Raw genomic sequence first — 14,560 nt, forward strand, 5'->3', positions numbered from 1 at the left:
CAGAAATTAACTAAGTGTCCACCATGACAATTATCACCTTTAGTATTAGTTAAATGTATGATCAAAAAAACAAAACAAAACATTAGTTGTATCCACAACTAGCTATAAGCAACATTTAAGCAGCCATTGGTAAAGCATACTGCAACGTGCGCTTATTGCTGCCATCGGACAAGATATATCCTCTGTATCAGTCTGCTAATGTATGAAAAACAGCCTCTGCCAAGAAACAGCTAGGGAACTTGGCAAAGCGCAGTGCTGTGTGTGTGTGTGTGTGTGTGTGTGTGTGTGTGTGTGTGTGTGTGTGTGTGTGTGTGTGTGTGTCTGCGTGTGCATGTGCGACAGAGCAGCTGATCTTTTCCTGGCTGTTTCTAATCACCATAATGTTTTACAATCCCACTTTCAGTAAGCCCCTCCCCTTCCTCTCCCCAGGGTAATGCAGTTTTAACTCTGAGCAGACTTGAGGAGGCACTGGGCCCGTCCCTCTGGTGACAGAGCAGCGGGGAGACTTCTAAGAATCAACTGGGTCAAATCTCTCAGTGATGTGCTGCTGCGCCTCCTTTGTCAGTGTGTTGCAAGACTGTATTAAATGTGTTTTGGCAACCAAACAATGAATATCCAAGCTTTAAGCAAAGCTCCATTATTATTGCATACTTAGTAGTAGTAAAAATAAGTTTTATGAAAACATTTTGTGGCATGGTAGTTTTCCTCAAACCTCTGGATTTGTTGAATGTTAACGTTTCTGAACCAAACATGTGTTTCCTAATACGCTCAGACTGGTATTAGCTTGCAGAAACACACAATGCCACAGGGTTAACATTGAGAAACAACTGGTTAGGATTAGGCAAACTAATTACTAACGTGATAGTTGGAGTGTTTTGAAGTGGGGTTGTACTCACTACGGATAAGTACCTTATCCGTAGTGAGTACATTACCTACAGTAGACCCCCCCTCAAGAAGCAGATAGGAGTAACAACAAGGTTCCCAGTATTGTAATGCTGTGGATGAGGCCAGCACCTAAACCTAAAAGAAAGGCCCTCCAATTTAAATCAATATTAGTTTAGGTGTACTTTATCTTTACAATATTTTGCTGATCGCCGCCTCCTGACTATGGATCAGTGCAGATTCATTAGATGTCGGCAGTTTATAGAGTTAAAACCTCACTCATAACAAACTGTGTCAATACAGGGTTTTAATAAATTACATGTATTGGTCACAGAATTAAAACCAGAGACTGCACACTGGGATTGTTCACCCCCTGCAGAAAGCAGAAATTCTGCAGAGGGTGGTTTCCTTCTTCTTTTTTTTAGGACATCAAACATGTTCCACCTTTATTTGATTAATGCAGTTAAGGCACAAAAACAACTTGATTCATCATCAGTTATAGAAAACAAATGTGTGTATGTTAGGCCCTGCTTCTTGTGAACGCCCCCCTCTTCAATGCATTTGACTAATTTCCTGTTGCAGAGTTTGACTAGCTGTTCCCATTCCACCAAATTTAATTAGACTTGAGATATTGCAAACAAATCATGACCTAGTTCCTTTGGGGTATGAAAGACGTTATTGAATTTCACATCTGAAAGAGATGTAATCCACTCCTGAAGGCCATGTACCTACATGTGTGTCACCCTGGGTTCAGGTTCTCCCTCCTGTCTCTTGTTGTTTCTGCACTGCTCAAGAAAATTAACCTGTGATTTGTATCAGGTCTTCGAACAATGCGTACTACCTACGCTTGCCAGTATAAAACTCCTGGTTTGTGCTGAGATAGATAAAAAACAACATTCTTCACTATAAGTGGCACACAGGGCTTATAGAATCTGAACACAGAGAGCCGATGCAATTGCAGACCTCTTTGATAGCTGCACATTAGCTGTAGCAGGTAGGCTTAAAGTATCTAACGCTACCCGCTCCCACTGTTTTGCAAAGCAGATTTGTACGACCTGGGGGATGTGTTTCCATTTAAATTCTGTCTCATCTGCGATGCAGCAGCCGTGACATTAAATCCCAGTGGCCTGCAGCTTTGCCCCAAACTACTTTCTGGGATTCTGCTTTGATGAGACAGCGGCGTCACCTTTTAAACAAACCCCCCTCCCCCAAAAAGTAACAAGTAACACACCCACTATAATCAATGGTGCCACATTTGAGAATTTATGATAGAATCCAAAGGAGACATGGCTCGCCAAACGCACAGCGGCAGTGAGAGCGCGGGGTTTTTGTCGTCTCAGCTGTGCTTCCATGACCTTTGTTAGGGAACCGGAACTTTATGAGATCGATGGGGTTCTGTTGGACTGATTTCAACGGCTTATTGTGTCAGCAGTGTTGTTCGATCGCCAAGCCAAAATACTACCACCATGGTGGGCACATTTAACTCTGAAACAGGCTTAATGTACAGTCAGTGATAGCACGCCATATTGCCTATAAAGGGGTAGACACACGCGTATTGCAGTTGTTGAGTCCGGATCCAGCTCGATCTACGTTGCCGCTATTCCGGTGAGTCGGGAGATAAAAGCATACATTTTGTTGCATTACTTCAACACCTCCATTGGCTCCCCGTTCGGCAAATAATCCAGTTTAAAATCTCCTACAAAGCCCTCCATAACATACCCCCTCATACCTCACTGACTTCCTACACATACTCCAGCCTGCAACCTCAGATCCGCCGCCGCAAACATTCTCACCCTCTCAACCGTCCAAGGATGGGGCCTTCTCCAGTGCCGCCCCCCTCCCCGCGTAACTCTCTCACCCGACACCTTATATATTCTCCCCCACTCCCCGCTTTCATAACTGCACTCAAAACCCACCTGTTTTTACATGCTTTTAATCTGTGATCCATTAGCCCCCACCTTCTTCCTCTTTCATTATTGTCGTTACTCTTTTTATTTCCATGCAAAGTGCCCCTGAGTGTCCTTAAAAAGCGCTGTGCAAATAATAAGTATTATTAAGTAATGAATTGGTAACTTGCCGATCCATTAGCTGCTTGTCGTTCCCACTAAGATGATTTTGAATGTTATGTTAGACTTTAAGAACGGCCCAGAAACAGCAAACAGAAAAAGATCTGTGTATGTTGAAAATAAGTTGGTGTGTGTGTGTGTGTGTGTGTGTGTGTGTGTGTGTGTGTGTGTGTGTGTGTGTTGTGATCTTATGTTCTCTATGGGCTTTGTATGCAGCAGGAGAGATGAGTAGTGTTATGAAGTGGCCTTTATTTTTGCTTTAATAACAGTGCTCCATATTGTATTCTCCGTTCCAGATCTGCAGCTGTTAAATCATCAACCGGCTCTGACATGGCCAAACGGAAGATGGATAGCATTGTGCGGAGTGGGATGGTGGCACTCATACTGCTGTGTAATGTAACCCAGGTAGGACAGCCTGCAATCAGCCGAGAACACACACGCACAACATATACTCCATTTAATAAATGTACCTGTGTGAATACATCTAATGTGTCGATGCTTGGTTGGGTTGCAGTGGTATGGCGGTTTCACAGTATAGTTCACAGTACACCATGGTATGAAAATGGATGGTTTTCATGAATTCGCTTATCAACGGTAAAAGGAAAAATAAATAATTGACAGATAACTTGACTATTTCTACACATACTTCCATTAAAATAAATGTTTTCAATTATAACAAAGCATTTGTTTAAATGAAAGTTGATAATTATAATTTGAATATGAAAATACAAGTAATGACAATAATATTACATAATAATAATGTTCGTTATTGATTTTTTTTATTTGTGTAATACCATGACACATTTTTTTAGATGTTTATTGTACCATGAATCCGTTGGTAGTAGAAACTTTATAGATTATGTAGTTTAAGTTGCAACGCAATTCAACCATGACTTACTTTGACTTATTTAGACTTATTAATGTCAGTTTCAGTTCATGTTGGGGATTTTGTGACGGATTTAAAGTTGCTTCAGGTTAGTTTCTGCTGTGTGACGAATAAGCTGAACATGGAGCGACTGTGAATAAGTGGTTAGCATGCCTGTCTTTCAATCAGAGGGTTGGTGGTTCGTGCCCCGGCCCCGGCTCTGCTAGTCCATGTCGTTGTGTCCTTGAGCAAGACACTTAACCCCTAATTGCTCCCCGTTGCTGTGTCTGCGGTGTATAGAGCAAAAATGTAAGTCTCTTTGGATAAAAGCGTCAGCTAAATGTAATGTAACATATCTGTTTGGCAATACTTCTGCAAAGATGTCATATTTTCTATGGAGCGCAAATGGATTTAATGGAAGCTTGTGTATGTTGGACTCCCTTTCCTGCATTCTAAGTAGGATATAATGGGCAGTCCCATAGAGTCAGAATACACAGCCAAAAATTGGGTCCAGACATATGCTTGCATGCACACACTTTCTGTTTCCCCGGAATGAATCTCAGTGGTCAAAGACTTTGAAATAAAGCATTTTTCTCCGCTGATTGTGGCTGCTCTGTGGCGTTCATGCACGTGCCTGCAGTGAGACACCAGCCGGGGCCTATTTGGGCAAACATCCTATGATTAAAATCAGAACCGAAAAGATGTATTCACCATGTCTCCCTTTCCTTGCAGATTTTTGTGAAGGCAAGCCTGGAGGTGAACGAAACCCAGCATCCAACCAACGTCTACCATGAGCTGACACTCACCAGGAACAAGATCGTTTCAGCACAGTTTGAGTGCTATCAAAAGATAATGACGGACGATCCCCAAGACAGACAAGGTAGCTCGTTAAGTTTCATGCTCCTGAACTTTACAGCTGTCGAGAGTAATTGGAATACACTGCTCGCAAAATTCTGCACTGGTATTATTTGGGCTTAGTGTAGTAGGACAAAATCCATTAGACTGGATCATAGTATATAAAAGTATAATATCTCTACTAAATAATTAGTTAAAGTATTTTTTTATGCTGAAAAAATGTCCTTTCCTGTGGTTTTTAGAGCCCATGTGTAATCGCACTTGGGATGGCTGGCTGTGTTGGGACGACACCCAGGCGGGTGTGAACTCCGAGCAGCACTGCCCCGACCACTTCCAGGATTTTGATCCTTCAGGTAAAAAGCTGTGCCTTACATTTGCATTTGCCCTAAGGTGCAATTTAGTAGCGCAAATTCCACAAAGTTCAGGGATCTCACAAAGACCGATCAATTAAATAATAATTTGAATATATATTATATTCTGACTTTTACTTTGGATAAAGTTCTAAAACTGCACTTTCCATAATGTGACTTAAATAGATATTAAACAGCTGGAAAAAATGACCATGTAAGGCTTCCTGGGTAAGTAAATACAGACAGCAGCATGACGTTAACTTAATGTTGTACATCCTTCAACAGGACATGCTGATGTATAATTAGATTCAATCCCTCTAAAAGCTGCTCTCCGTAGTCCCATGTGTAATACTGTTTGGTTGTGTGTCCAAGGGGACCTTCTTTTTGACTTAACCCTAGGTTTCCCACCTGTTTAGCCGTGAACACAAATACCAAGAAGTATCCTCTAAGAAGCCGCCTACAGGAGTGTAGCATATCACAGCTATCAGTGGAAGGTGGTTTGTCCTCTCATCTTTGCATCATTGCTTACCTGCAGAGACAGTCACGAAGATCTGCACCGACAATGGTATTTGGTTCCTGCATCCGGACAGCAACCGGACGTGGACCAACTACTCCCGCTGCAACGCAAACACCAATGAAGCCAGAGTGGTAGGTCACTTCATGAAACGGCACCAAATGCATATAGAATAAAAGCAAGTGAGTCGTGATCAGCACTGACCTGCATTATAAATCTGTGGACAGTGGCTGTAGATATGCAGTGATGAAAGGATAGTGAGAGGTCACTAATGTCCATATCGCATGACACTTCATTCTCACACATGCATTTTACTTTAGTACACAAGTGTCATGCTCACGTTGGCTGAAATGTACTGGGATGATTCTCTAAATGTGCGGTTTGGGAGGGAGAACAGAAAAACTATAATGGTCAATGGGATGGCAATTGATGAAAGGATGAGGGGTCCCCATTATAATTATATTATTTTCCGGTGACCATGAATATCCATAACAAAATCTGTCAGTACCTATTGACGTAATAATCTTTAAATCCTAGTTCAACATGATTTTGAAAGGATATAAGGCCTCTTCAAGAGGACATTAGTATCGTCTCACAACATGACAGTCATTAGGAGATCCAGATAATCTAATCTGTGTCTATTTCTTTTTCTATCCAGACTGCAATGAATCTTTTGTACTTAGCTCTCATAGGACACGGCCTGTCACTGACCTCCCTCCTCGTCTCCCTCGGGATATTCGTCCATTTCAAGTGAGTCAACGAACCTCATCTTCAGCAGGCCTTACGGACCCATGTGTCCTATCGACTGCATAAATGAATAGCGCCCAGGATTTAACGTCGCCTTTTGTCTTCTCGCAGGAGTTTAAGTTGCCAAAGGATCACGCTTCACAAAAACCTCTTCTTCTCCTTTGTCCTGAACTCTGTGGTCACCATCATTTGGTTGACAGCGGTGGCAAACAATCACGAGCTGGTGCTGAGGAATCCAGTAAGTTTATCTGTCATTTTTGCATTTCCATTTATTTAAATTTCATAATTTCACATGACAGTGAAATAGCAGAAGCAGAGTTAAGCAGCCACATTGAGGACGTGTGTGTTTTGTTCCCTTCTCAGACGAGCTGTAAAGTGGCCCAGTTCATTCATCTGTACCTGTTTGGCTGCAATTACTTCTGGATGCTGTGTGAGGGAATCTACCTGCACACGCTCATCGTGGTGGCTGTGTTTGCTGAGAAGCAGCACCTGATGTGGTACTATCTCCTAGGCTGGGGTAAGTCAGCATAAGGTTTCGTGTCAATGGCAGCCGCTCTCTCTCTCTGCTGTAATAAGGAATCCATAATTTGTTAATTTGTTAATTGAGTGAAACTTGAGCCAGTCTCTTAATTCTAGTTTATTAAAACAGAGAAAACAAGGTTTGGTGTTCCTTCTCATGGCTGAGCTTTAAATAAATACATCATTATAAGCACAAGCCTAGCCTTTTAAGCCCTATGGCAGTTTTTAGGATTCTGCTCGAAATTGCATACCCAAACTAAAAAGGGTTTATCTCTGCAACCACAAGGGCTATTTGAATAAATTTGGTGTTATAATAAAGGCAACCCATGTGAGCTTTTGTTCAGATGTGTAAATATTAGTACATATGTTACTGGTTAAGAGTAAATAAAGATTGAAACACAGCAAAAATAGAAGTTTCAAGTCCGAAAATAAAAAAAAACACTTTCAGGATGATTATCTCTTTGAAATGATGTCTCACTAAGGTCTAAATCTCTCCAAAATCATAACACAATATGTGAACATTCTCTCTGCAAAGTTTGACTTTGAAAAAGTGAAGCAGAACACAGTTAGAGGGTTTAGTACAGAGAGAATTCAGGCGAGATTTTTGGGCACATTTTGGGCACATTTGCGTCACACATCTGGTCATGAACTTGTAATACATGTAAACATCACCTATATAGGTCCATTCGGGGCTTAAAAGGCTAGTATACGAAATTGGCTCAAACCACATTTGTACTTTACAGGAAGTGTGATTGAACAGCTTTGGTCCAGTGTGTTGCATTTCGTAGGATCTATTAGCAGAAATGTAATATTTATTTACATATACCCCTGTATTTGTTCATGTTTAAACACCTGTAACTTTTTTATTTTTATCTATTTGGTAGGTTTTCCTCTCATTCCAGCTATCATACATGCCGTTGCTCGAAGTTACTACTACAACGACAAGTAAGTGTTCAAGTGCATTATTATAGCTTATATATAAGTCGTAAAATAAGTTCATATAAAATTATTAAAGCGATTAAAATCCTGCTTGGAAATCTGTTCAAAATGAGGGATTCAACTGATTCGGGCAACATAATGTCACAGTAACAAAAATAATATATTCTGTATATATTATAAATATTGTTTGATGTTTATCTCTACCTTGCAACAATCAATACATCGTTCAACCTCGCTGAAAGCTTCTTTAATCAATCCCTCCACTCAGCTGTTGATGCTAATACATTTCTCATTAAAGCCATTGATCTGCATCATGGGTCAGCTGTCATATGATGCACTGATACTGTTGTGTAAACATATCTCTGTTGTCCGTCTCTTCTCTCCCTCTTTGGCTGAAGCTGTTGGATCAGCTCCAAAACGTCGCTGCTCTACATCATCCATGGTCCCATCTGCGCTGCTCTTTTGGTAAGAAGCTTCAGTCAATCACAAATAATATTTTATTTATTCCATAATTCTCTTGCTTAAGTGTTATTATTGCGCAATGAAAAAAAAATCTGTTTGCCTTCTTCTGAGTGGACACAGTGGGGGGTCTGAATCCAGGACATGTTTTCGTAGGATGCATAATTGCCTTTTATCTTGCGAAATCAACGTTTCTGCCCCATTAAAGATCCACCCACTGGTCCCCAGGCCTGTGTTGCATTCTAGGAATTCACCTAGTCAGCACAGCCAGGCATGCTTCAGAGAAAGCTCGTCCCTTAGCGCTCACGCAGGACTAAATGTTCAGTGCTTAAACAAAGATTTGGTTGTGTTTATAGACCCCCAAAAATAGGTCTTGATGTTGTTTTGCTCAGAATGGATTGTTTTATTTACTTGATTTGTACATTTTAGTAATGAAAGGATGTGGCAAGAGTCAGGGTATGCCAGGATGTACCCAAATACATTTATATATATATATATATATATATATATATATATATATATATATATATATATATATATATATTATTGCACTTTCTGCATATATTTTAAGGTCTGTAGACTGTGAATTTACACTCTATCTATAACCAGCTAATAGCCATGATATCATGCTGATTTACTGATGCCCCCTCTCTTCTGCTACCACCCCTAGGTCAACTTGTTCTTTCTACTAAACATTGTGCGAGTGCTCATCACCAAACTGAAGGTGACCCACCAAGCGGAGTCTAGTCTCTACATGAAAGCCGTGAGGGCCACCCTCATCCTCGTGCCTCTTCTGGGAATCCAGTACGTCCTGCTCCCCTACAAGCCGGAGGGACGGGTATCCTCCGAGATATATGACTACATAATGCACATATTGATGCATTACCAGGTGAGACGGTGGCCAGTGTGAAGGTTTGACTTGTCCAGACACCAAGACTGTGGGATGGGTCTTAGTTGTGGCTGAGCGGTTGCCGCCAGCTTCCTCGAACATTTCCATTTTTATAAACACATAAACAGCTGTGCATTGTGTCATGCTCTTTAAAATCCATGCCCAGAGTGTATTTTTAGAATGCTATTCAAAGTTTACAGTCTGTTGAACTGCAGGGTACTCTGCACTATTTATGAAGCCGTTGTCCTTGTAACATGTGAACTATTTGCTATGAAACTTGGTTGCATGTTAATGGTGACTTTGCTCCAACTGTAGCATCCCCGGCTAAATTATAGTCTGGAGTCTTTAACTGATGGTTCGTAAAGATTTATTGAACTCACCGTAAGAACTATGAAGAAAAACGGAAATAGCAGTTGATTAGATTAAGCTCTGACACAGACAAAAAACGTAACAATCTAAAACAATGTTTTCTCAAAAAATGAACTTGAACAGGTACAAACCTTGTGCCCATATCAGCCAGGTGCTAAACTAATACGTACGTAACCTTTTTATCACTGTTTTCCGTTATTATGGCAACTTTTCCTTTTTTCCGTTTCTTACGAACAACTTCCGTTTTTTCTACCTTCAAAATAAGAGCGCAACCAGAAATGCACCAACTGCAGTAACAAAACGGATTAAAATAAAGGACAAAAAAAAGGAACAAACTATTACGTTCGTTACACTAATGCCAGAGACATTTATTTTACTAATATGAACTGTTGCCTGGACATGAACCCCATCTTAACTTTCATTAGGAGTTGAACAGTCCCGTTGGCCTCTGACCCGGCTTTGTTTATGTTGTAGCGCACACAAGAACAGCAGGAAGGAAGGCATGAATTATCTGTGAGGGGGATGAAATCAGTTGGATGTTTGGTGAGGTGTTATCTGATCATGCTGAGCTGTCCCAGCCGTGGGGCAGTGTGGGAAGAGCGTCTTGAGCAACAGGCAGAATCAGCTCTCGAAATTCATTCAGTTTAGTCGTATCAGTTACTCCGCTTCACAGCACTTTAGGTTTTAAAATAACACCTACAGACAAGTGACTGTTGATGCTTAAGACACAAGATTTTTGTAATTATCATCTCGCTTCTTCATGTGTTTCCTTTTCTGTATTTCAGGGTCTGCTGGTGGCCACCATCTTCTGCTTTTTCAACGGAGAAGTAAGATTTGGCTTGTCCTTTCACTGTGTGTGTGTATATGTATATGTATATATATATATATATATATATATATATATATATTTAGACTTGCATACATACATCCACACTTCCCCTTTGTAATGAAAGATAGACGAGGCAGCTTCCTCTGCATGACCCTCAGAGCAGGATGGTGGATAAGTGGAATGTCTTGATAAGCTGAGTCCTCCAAGGCTTTGCTATGGACTAAATATTGTTTACTGTTAGCAAACAGCCAGGGAGTGTACACTGATTGCTATAAATTATTCAGGTGATTGATCTGCATACAAAATAACTTGTCTACGCCCAAAGTGAATGTCTTACTCCCACTGAATCATGTTAATAAGGTTAACACATAGTGGAGCTTTACGGCTGTCTCATAAAATGTGTATATAAACCTTATTATACAAGGATAATCACCAGTCTCATTTATGTGCAACAAGCTGGTATTTAGCCGAGCTCTGGAAGCATGGGGAGACAGCTAGCCTGCTTGCTCTGTCCATGTATGGTGGTTAGCAAACCTGACTAGCTTACTATGACAACAACACGAGTCACTGTGCCTGGCTGTTGTTCACCATCTCTAATAAGCACACATTTACTTTTTACATTTATGTTTGTGGACTATTAAACTAAAGAGATGTAGCTTGTTATTTAGTCAGTTATGTGTTTTTGTTTTTGTTTCCACTTAGCCAAGTTAGCTGGCTAGTTAGCTGGCTAACAATTTGTGAAATACACTTTGTTTGAGATTGAGATAATATTATAGTCAATGACAAGCTAAACTAATAGCCTAGTTTAGCTAAACAATATATTTGGTTGCACAGGGAAACTGTTAACTCGGTGGATGAAGACATTTTTCATCTCTTTGTGCAGATAGACAAGCCTATAGACAAAGAAACTTTGAGACAGTTTTATATTTTTTCCATTTACTACGTTTAGGTATTCGGTCAGGATCAAGTGTTATACATCCTTTGCAGAGGTGTCAAGTAACGAAGTACAAATACTTCGTTACCTTACTTGAGTAGAAATTTTGGGTATCTATACTTTACTGGAGTATTTCTTTTTCAGACGACTTTTTACTTCTACTCCTTACATTTTCACGCAAATATCTGTACTTTCTACTCCCTACATTTTAAAAATAGCCTCGTTACTATTTCATCTTGGTTTGTTTTCATTCCGGCTTGTCATCGTTCAAAAACACACACACAAAAAACCTCTCCGCCCCGTTGCCCACAGATACGTGCGCGCGCGCACACAGGTGAGCGCTGAGCACATACAGCAGCGGACAGAAAGCGTCGAAAAATATGTCGCATGAAAAGCAGACCGCTATATCTGCGCTTTAAACGCTCCCAGGGTGAAGATGCAACAGCAGCTCTCCTGTGAGGAGCAACCGGAGTTCTCCTCGCACCGGAGCAGCTGTCCTGCTCCAGGTGAAACGAGCCAAAGTGCTCGTGTCTTCTACCAACAATGAGCTGCTGGCTTCACATATTACAAAAGTACAAAGTACACGGATATAAAACTAAGTCATTAATAAATACATGGACAAATGCCTGTGCTTTCGGGTAAATGGTTACGGTACGCCGTTAACAAGTTACGCTTACGCATGCGTGATTTGACGCGACGCCGTGAGCTCTGTGAGCTCGTCTTTTCCTGCTGTTGCGTTTCTCAAAATAAAAAAACAGATCTAAGCTCAATATTGAGCATGAATTGAGAGAGGCCGTATCAAATCTAACCTATAACATATGTGTCGAGGAAAGCAGGTCACTGCAGCCACTAATACTGATACAACGTGATGGCTCACATATCTGCACTCATTCAGTTTTGTTTGGCAAAAAAAAATAAAAGCTTATTGTTTTCCACAATGAGCTATTTAGTAGTAACTAAATATGAGTAATTTTTTGCACAGATAGAACTTACACAAAACATTGTCTGATGGGGCAATCTGATTTACTTGAAAGTGATTGCAATGTTCTTTATTCTGTTATTTATAAAAGCACAGATGAGTCACACAATTATGTTATTTACAGAAAAAGTTTGAGAACCACAGCTTTAAGTGTTTGTGTCGGAGTCGCCGCCTATTTTGAACTATTACAATACTTATGAAACGCATGTTAATGCTCAGTAGTACACATATGGTATTTTAATGTATTTGCATTGTAATAAAATGTGATCATTTTAAATGGGCATATATGCAGCTGAAACGGGTAGCCTAGTGCATCCCACATATTTCAACAGAACATTTTAAAACATTATAGTCATTATGGCCTTTATCTCATTATGGCCTAGTATCTATACTTCTACTTGAGTTATGAATGTGAATACTTTTGAGACCTCTGATCCTTTGAATGGGTGTGAAGTCACCAATCCCCACCATATGTGTGAGCTTCCTATATTTGACATAAAAAAAAACAATTCCCAGTGAAACAAATAAGTGTTTTGTTTGCAAAAGCACCTGTTACTCGATATGTTACCGACATTTATTAGATATTGTCCACGACCAGCCTCAAAGCCTAATCGGGCAAGGTGTGTAAAGTGCCTATCTAAGCTAAAGTAGCAGTTTCCCTTCTGTATGTTAAGTTAGGCTAATTGTGTCCAAGGGTGTAGCTCCATGCAATGCACATAAATTAAACTCATATTGATATTTTCTAACTCTTGGCGAGTGTTACGTGTATTTTCCAAAATGTCTATGCAAATGAATAAAGCGTGTATTGACTAATGATTCATTAGCAGTCCCATTAACATGTGGTATGTGATTTCTATGGTTAGGTCCAAGCGGTTCTGAGGAGGCACTGGAACCAGTATCACATCCAGTTTGGAAGCAGCGTAGGAAACCACTCGGATGCCCTGCGCTCAGCCTCCTATACAGCTTCCTCCATCACGGAGGTACAGGGCTGCTACAGCATCGACAGCCACACAGAACACATGAACGGCAAGGGCTGCCACGACACCGACGCCTCTATCTTAAAGTCAGACAGCCCTTTCGCCTGACCACAACGCTCCTCCCATCGCCCTGCCCACCCCATTCCCCCTTAAAAACTGCAGCATGTTTGGGGCGCAGTGTCAACCAGGGGAAACTCGCCTCTTCTTTTAGATACAATGTCGGAAGCAATGAGTGAGGAAATGGATTGTGTACCCAGGCTCTCAACCACCTGAAGGAAAGTGTGACCTCTCCGTCACACCGACAGAGAACCTTTTAACAGTACTGTACGGTGAGCTCAATACAAATATTTCTGCGCTGTGTTTTGTCTCCAATTTGACACTGAACTGCTTCACTTGACCGAAGATGCATTCTGATAATCACAATGTTGTTGCGACCTTTCTGCCTGACAAAATTGTTTTTAAATGGATAAATATGAACTGCTTGACTGTCCTTTTGGCGGTCATGTTGTGCACAAAAAAAGCCTTTGGTTACACTGTAAATTTCTTTTGACATGGTTCGTGCCAAACCAAGAAATCCTCGCTTGCCTCATTTAATTTCATCATTTATTTTCAAAACAGAATTAGAACAAAGATAGGACAGCATAAAAATACATTACAGCTATATTATATCTTTCACATGTTAAACCTAATTTATCTGAACGTATAATTGTTTATTGAAGGAAAAAAGTAATAAATACCATACAGTATTTATTGAAGTTGACATGCTACATGTTTTCAAAATTAGTCAAATATGACTTGTTGCCAGCTTCATGTACTGTAAATGTTATATGTATTTCTTGTTTGTTTCAGTGTTTGTTTCTACATGTGCAGGTAATGCAGATGATTTACGGAATCATACCGTTAGCTTGAAAGCTTAATTTTTAGAAATGTTATCATGCTTATGTTTCAGCGTGTTTAAGTGATCCTTCGTGACCTGTGCATCCTGTAAACTACATGATAGGTTGTAATGTAACTTGTTGACACAATATTATCACCAACAAAGTCATCTTTAAATCACATGTACTCCTATATCCACCCATTACACTTGAATGTAACAGTGAAGTTCGAAGACTTGGCTCTCAACAGACACGTATCACATTCCTCTTCACTGCTCTCTTTAGCCTTACTCCTCTGAGATTCTTTAGATATAACCACTGTATAAGCATTACCATGTGTTCAGACCGAAAACAGCACTGTGTTCAAAATGCAGGTAATGAAATATGATCCAGCAATGACAGTTTGAGTGATCCGTCCATGACTTTTTTAAAGGATAGGTTTGGACATTTCCCATGTCCATTTTAATACAATACTCGTATACTATTTAATGGGTTATTGGCTGCTGAATTAA

General features: G+C 40.3%; 1 protein-coding gene across 1 annotated transcript; it reads left to right on the forward strand.

The window, feature by feature from the left end:
- Positions 1 to 3,278: 3,278 nt before the first annotated feature.
- On the forward strand, positions 3,279 to 13,281 carry calcrla (calcitonin receptor-like a; the record flags this gene model as incomplete). The annotated part of the gene is made up of 12 exons (XM_079231304.1): positions 3,279 to 3,353; positions 4,546 to 4,693; positions 4,911 to 5,021; positions 5,554 to 5,666; positions 6,191 to 6,282; positions 6,391 to 6,517; positions 6,643 to 6,796; positions 7,683 to 7,743; positions 8,136 to 8,202; positions 8,867 to 9,085; positions 10,240 to 10,281; positions 13,060 to 13,281. The coding sequence occupies 12 exons, from the start codon at positions 3,279 to 3,281 to the stop codon at positions 13,279 to 13,281; spliced, it is 1,431 nt and encodes a 476-aa protein (XP_079087430.1).
- Between the last annotated feature and the right edge of the window lie 1,279 nt (positions 13,282 to 14,560).

Source organism: Taurulus bubalis (genome assembly GCF_910589615.1).
Source record: "Taurulus bubalis genome assembly, chromosome: 15".
Lineage (NCBI taxonomy): Eukaryota > Metazoa > Chordata > Actinopteri > Perciformes > Cottidae > Taurulus > Taurulus bubalis.